The sequence below is a fragment of the Helicoverpa zea genome, chromosome 25 (assembly GCF_022581195.2).
Source record: "Helicoverpa zea isolate HzStark_Cry1AcR chromosome 25, ilHelZeax1.1, whole genome shotgun sequence".
NCBI classification, from domain to species: Eukaryota; Metazoa; Arthropoda; class Insecta; order Lepidoptera; family Noctuidae; genus Helicoverpa; species Helicoverpa zea.
Genome location: NC_061476.1, coordinates 1410907 through 1417233, shown reverse-complemented (window position 1 = coordinate 1417233; position 6327 = coordinate 1410907). Strand labels below are relative to the sequence as shown.

Here is a 6327-nt window from a genome sequence, read left to right as displayed (position 1 = left end):
AGTTCCTGGTTTTAATATATTACATGATTTTGCATTCAATTAGATATAAATAAACTTTTTGATATATTACATGATTTTGAATTCACTTAGATATAAACTTTTTGAGTAATGAAAAATGTAGGCAAAATACGAGCGACACTTCTGCAATTAACATCAATGAGGATGACTACATGTCACAATACGTCAACGAAATGTCAACAGACGACATACCTAGCGGGTAAATTATTTGTATGGATGTTCTTGTCTATCGCTAGAATATATGTCAATGTTGACATTCGACATTATTTATATGGAGCTAATGTCAAAATTCAATCTTCAATTGCACAGTAACTGATGGATCGGTTATCGTAATTGAAGTAAGGTGGTCAGAAATTAGCCACTGTCACACTAGACAATACTTACCCATAACATCTCAAAAAGTCTATATTGCCATCGGCTCAACGCCATCGTGATAGGCAATGTGGTAATAGTTTCCCAAATAAACATAATAAAAACAAAAACATTAGGTATTCACTTATTAATTTTAATCAATCAACTTATGTAAAAGATCTTCATCACTTTCCGATGTTATCGATCCTGATTGTTTGGATGCAATCTCGACTTCTGGCTTATTTTCATCCTCAATGAACATAGCCCAAAGCTTGTCTCTCCATGATGCGAACATGCTTGATGTGCCTTCAGACTCCAAAACGTTCGTGATATCTGATGGATAAGGCCTAGTAGTATTGGGTACGTCATACTCAGAACTACAGTCGTTAAATGTTCTTGGCTTCAAAGGTTTTGGCATGTCAAAGGCAAGTGTATCACTTATCATTGATGCTGCAGAATCTACTTTAGAAACTACTGCGTCAAAGTATTTCAAAGGACCCCTGTCATGGCCGACCGGGGGTACGCAATCAGGCAATTTCTTTAACGTGTCTGGGTTTGGGTTATCTATGTTCACTATACTAAATCTTCTCAAGTTATTCTTGCTACGGGTATCGCATACTTTCTTCGGTGGTCTGCACTCATCAGACGATTTGGAAGCGGATTTCTTTATCTTTTGCAGCTGCTTGGCACTTTCAGTGGTGATTACTGTCACGGCCTCCTGTGTGGTTCTATACATCTTACACATGAAGTCTTCCATAGCGCATTTAAGGGTAGCCAAAGTCTTGTGATGTGCGTCTATAGCTGATTTAACTTCGGCATTTGTAGTACACGTACATGAACCTAATTGTCTTTCTTCGGCTTGAACTTGAACTAGATTGCCTTTGACCGATTCATCAACTTTACGCGCGCTAGTGCTTCCGCCTGCTCCCTTTTTGCTTCTTTCCTCACCGACTTTCGAACCACCTTTTTGCGATGACTTGCGTTCTTTGGGGGAACACACATCGATGGGGGTGCTAGGACATGGAGCTTTAGCCTTGGGCTTACAATTTAAGGGTGGGTTCTCTGATGGACAGTCTCCCATTTTGCGCTTAGGAGAATCGGGTGGTTTGCTTGGAGGTTTTGTGGGTGGAGGACACGGTTTTTTTTCAGATGATAACTTCTTTTTTAATTCGGCACACTTTTCGGCCTTACGTTTGCACGATTCTGCGTCAGATGATATACGACGTAAAGACTCTAAAAGGCAACCAAGGCAGTCTTTCTTCTCAGGCGAGCCGTCTTTTTTGTTAGTATGATCTTTTTTTCCTATGCTCGGGGGCCAGGAGGCCTTTGGATTTGATTTTGAAGATTTTTCCTTTCCTGGTTTTTCTGGACAATCGTCGTCTTTTGGACTTCCTCCACAATTACACTCTTCTACGACTTCGGGGGCGCAATTTTCTGGTGGAAATAAATCCTCTTGACAGGCTTCGTCTTGATGTCTCCGTTTGTCTTCGTGACCTTTGCTATATTTTTTATCGTCGCAGCCGGCTGATTCTTCAATGTCTTCACAGAATGCTGGCTGTGGGATTTCTGGACAACATTTTGGATCAGTAATCTCTATGCAAATTTTGGGAACTTTTTGACCTGGGCAGAGTATAAGATGCGGTTTGTCTTTGTCGGAGTTTTTATCACAAGTACATCCCTGCTTAGCTATATTTTTATCAGATGGTTTCAAACATAAATCCTTGTCAGACTTTTTTTTACATGAATCTTTACTAGATTTCTTTTCACATTTTTTACTAAGATCTTTATCGGATTTTTTGGCTGGACAAGTACATTCCTTTTGTGCTAGTTTTTTCTCACAACACTTAGCAGCTAAGGCTTTTTCGGCTAAGCATTTTTCGGCTTTCCTCAAAGCAGCTTTTTCAGCTACACAATCGGCTATCTTCGTGCTCTTATGATCAGATTTTTTTGAAGTACTAGATTTTTTTGAAGTATTAGATTTTTTGGAAGTACTAGATTGTTTTGAAGTATTAGACTTTTTAGCAGGAATTAGATCCTTTTTTGATTGTTTGGGCTTTAAATCCTTATGGGATGTCTTTTTAGTACAATCTAAATCTGGCTTTGGTTGAATACAGGCAGGAGGTTGGACAGGAGGACAGAGAGGTTTATCCGATTTTTTTGATTGAATGGGTGGTATATACTTTCCTTCTTGTTTTGTTTTGTGCTCCGGTTGTATGTCAGATTCATTTACAGGGACTTCGTAACAGGGTGGGTACTCGGGGAACTCCTCATTAGCAGTTATTATTGCATCCCTTAAGAGTAGTTCTCCAGAATCAGGGCAATCTGGTGGGTAATCTTTTAGATAAGGCTTTATAACTTCTTTGCAATACCTGTACCTGTTTGAGACAGCGTCACTATTCGGTGATTCGTTGTGTTTGTGAACCTCTTCAGTGACAGATTCTCTGACAATTGTAACGAGTTTCGGGCAATCAGGATCCTGTATTACCTGACAAAACGAGAATACCTTAATAGTACCATCTTCAGGTTTCTCTAGTTCTCTCGGCAGGGGTAATTTATATGACTTTACTGAACTCTCTGAACTTTTGACGGAGTTGGCTTCGATGGTCTGGGTGTCTTTGTCGATAGCTTTGAAAATTGAATTAAGGTCACAGTCTTCGAATCCCAATTTTTCGGGATGCATAATATTTGTAATTATAGGGGGGATTTATGTGTTATTGAAAGACTTACATTTTGATAGAGTTCAGCGGGTAGATGCTATTGTTTTGTTATTTATTTATATTGGATTTTCATGCCATCTTTTCATGGCATTGAATTGCAATTTTGTGACAGTTGGATGAATTGATATCTATTGTTCTTACGTGTGTACCAAGAAGAATGTATTGTATTTTAAATGACTGGTTGATAATTAATAAAAAAATAAAAACATACGAAGTTGGCTCTAAAAAAAGGTTTATTCTATTGATGAGGTTTAATCATTCAGCATGTGTTCAGCATAATATAAATAGATAAAACTTGCATACGCAAGTTTTATCCATAGAGGCATACGCCTTTTTCAGGCTGCTGGAAAATGGCTTCGGGTTTGTTTGAAAGAGTTACTGCCGCTGTGGAAGGTGTTATGATTTTCTTAAAAAAAGTTGAAGCGAGTATTACAACAAGGGCTCTAGAACAAGACATATTTGGTTTTAATCAGAAAAAGACGGATGACCACTTCCGCCGTACACTACTTGGTATTCATTTGATGATATCTATCTTAGAAAAAAGTTCTGGAAGACCAAAGGTGATTTGAAGTTTAAAGTAAATTATTATTCGGACCCACGTGTCACAGTCTACGCTATGTGGAGGCCCAAACCACAAATATAGTGGAGGCGGGTGTGGTACCCTGATTAATTCCCGGTATGATCAACATTTTTGAGATGAATATGTTTCTTGGCTAACACAGCCATATATTTATAACTACTCATAACATTTATATGTATTTAATGTTTTTTATGTGTATATACGAGTTCTAGATGGAAACCACGCCTCGGCAAACGTAGTGTAGGATGTCCTCAGGCACGGTGGAGTGATGACTTGCGCAAGACGGCTGGCAGGAGCTGGATGCGAGAAGCCGAAAATCGATCTCAGTGGCGAGCATTTGGAGAGGCCTGTCCAGCAGTGGACTGCGATATTCTGATGATGATGATATTGTGTATATAAATGTTAAAAGTACATGTAGTTTTATCAGTCAGGATAGCACCCATAACACAAGCTAAAAAATAGCTTACCATGGGGTTAACCGAGTTTGTGTAAGGTGTTAAAATAGAAGAAAGAAGTTACGAATAGTTCAGACCATGTCAGGTCGAAACTAGAATACCTATGAAAACAGCATCTTGGTGCTCAATTATCTGACACGAGGACTGTTCTCATTTAAAGCCAGTATAGTGTATCCAGTTTATTATATCCATCATCCTCCGAGGCTTTTTCCCAACCATGTTGGGGTCGGCTTCCAGTCTAATCGGATTCAGCTGAGTACCACGCGCTTTACAAGAAGCGACTGACAATCTGACCTTCTCAACCCAGTACCCGGGCAACCCGATACCCTTTGGTTAGACTGGCATCAGAATTACTGGCTTCTGACTACCCGTTACGACTGCCAAGGATGTTCAATGACAGCCGGGACCTACAGTTTAAGGTGCCATCCGAAACACAGATCCAGTTTATTATAGTGGAGTATCAAATTATGCTAAAGCATTCTTAAAAGGAAATAAAAAATAAAGAAATGAGTTCATTTAATTTTATTTAATTCTGTCGGTTCAAATTAACAGTTTGGTTGTATAAAAGAAGTAATCTGTTCGGCAGTGTTCTTTGCAATCAGTCTTAATTTCCACAGAGTCTAACATGGTCTTTTGGTCTTCTTCTTATTAGTTTCACCGCAAGTTTTAGTTTTGGGCGCTTGACAGGCTTCCTCGTGTTGCTTTTTAAGCTGTGCTTTCGCATCAGCTGGATCCGGTCCTGGGGGATCACATTGCTCTTCTTCTTCAGTATCACAATTTAATGGTGCACCCTTTTTCTTAGACCTAGTAGTAGGCTCTGGAATAAGTGTGCACGGATTAATTTCACCAGGCGGGCATTTTGTGTTCTTCTTCGGAGGACACCGCGGATCCCTTGCTTTTTTCCCATCCATTATGAAAGTTACTGTAGATTGTTTCTTGAAGTCCTGGGCTGATGTAGTTTTGAATTTTTTGGTGGAGAATTACATTCTGTCTGGTTTTGATAAAATCTTCGGTTTTTACGTTGAATTTGTAACCATTGTTTTTGTGACAGATGATCTTGTGGTCTTGACAGAATTTTTCTTCTTATGTTTTAAATGGTAAATGGTATTTGGCTTTGGTTGAAGTAAAGAGTTTTATTTACTGGTGTTTTATGTTTTGAGGTTTTAATAAAGGATTTCTTTTTTGCGTGGATTTTATAGATACTTATTTAAAAAATCTATCACAAGGACATCAATGCCGCAGTTAAGAACTTTTACTAAACGTTAACCTTACACTTGTGACCAATGTAGAATCATCTGCTTCCCAACTATCAACCGGAGGCAGCTGAGTCCCGGTGTTTTTATAAGGATTGATTGTCTATCTGACCTCAAGCCTGTAACCTCAGCAATCGTACCCTTTGGTAAAGCTTGTTATCAGCTACTGACTGATAGCCGGGGCCCACCAGTTTGTAGTGCCCTCCGAAATGATGTTCAGACCTAATTCTGTGATATTCAGGCTAAGAACTCACGAAGCGATTTTCACCCGCGACCGCCGCGGCTGCGGGCCCGTAGCTTCTGTAGAATGCAGATATACATGTAAAAAATTAAAGCACATTTCACGACGCGTTTTACGCCCGCAGTCTGCGCGTTTGTTTGCGGGTCCCGCTGCACCGGCGGGCAACTAGTAGAATCGCGCGGGCCGCGGTCACCCGCAGCCTCGGCGGGTTGCGCCCGCACGCTCCGCGGTCGATTGGCCGGCGATCGCAGTGGCGCAGAGGCTGCACGCCTTGCGTCTTGCGATCATCGCCCGCCACGTTTGCGGGCGATAATCTCAACCGCGACGGCTGTGTAACCGCGCAAATAACCGGTCTCGTGAGTTTGGAAATAAAAACGCAGTTCCGCCACCGCGGCGGGCACGGTTCAAAATCGCTCCGTGAGTTTTTAGCCTTAGTGTACGAGTGCGTAACCGCAAAAGAAACTACAAAACGTCTGAATTGCTCCACAAAACTTAATCTTAGTGTAGACAAAGTTATATATGAGATAAACATAAAATGAAACAACAAAGAATGGTAGCTAAATAGAATTGTATTTGAGTGTTAAAATATTAACATTTTAAGAAACACAGAATTTAGTGTTGAGATACAATCCTAATTTAAAGAATGATAAGATCATTAATAAAACGAGCTGGTAGAAAATCGTTGAGCTGGATACATTATGTCTTAGTAGTA

The 6327-nt window shown here is 40.1% G+C and overlaps 1 protein-coding gene across 1 annotated transcript; it reads right to left on the bottom strand.

The window, feature by feature from the left end:
• Window positions 1-523: 523 nt before the first annotated feature.
• Window positions 524-3049, bottom strand: LOC124642546 (axoneme-associated protein mst101(2)-like). Its single transcript, XM_047180976.1, has 2 exons — window positions 1907-3049; window positions 524-1858 (listed from the first exon to the last, which is right to left on the bottom strand). The coding sequence occupies exons 1-2, from the start codon at window positions 3047-3049 to the stop codon at window positions 524-526; spliced, it is 2478 nt and encodes an 825-aa protein (XP_047036932.1).
• Between the last annotated feature and the right edge of the window lie 3278 nt (window positions 3050-6327).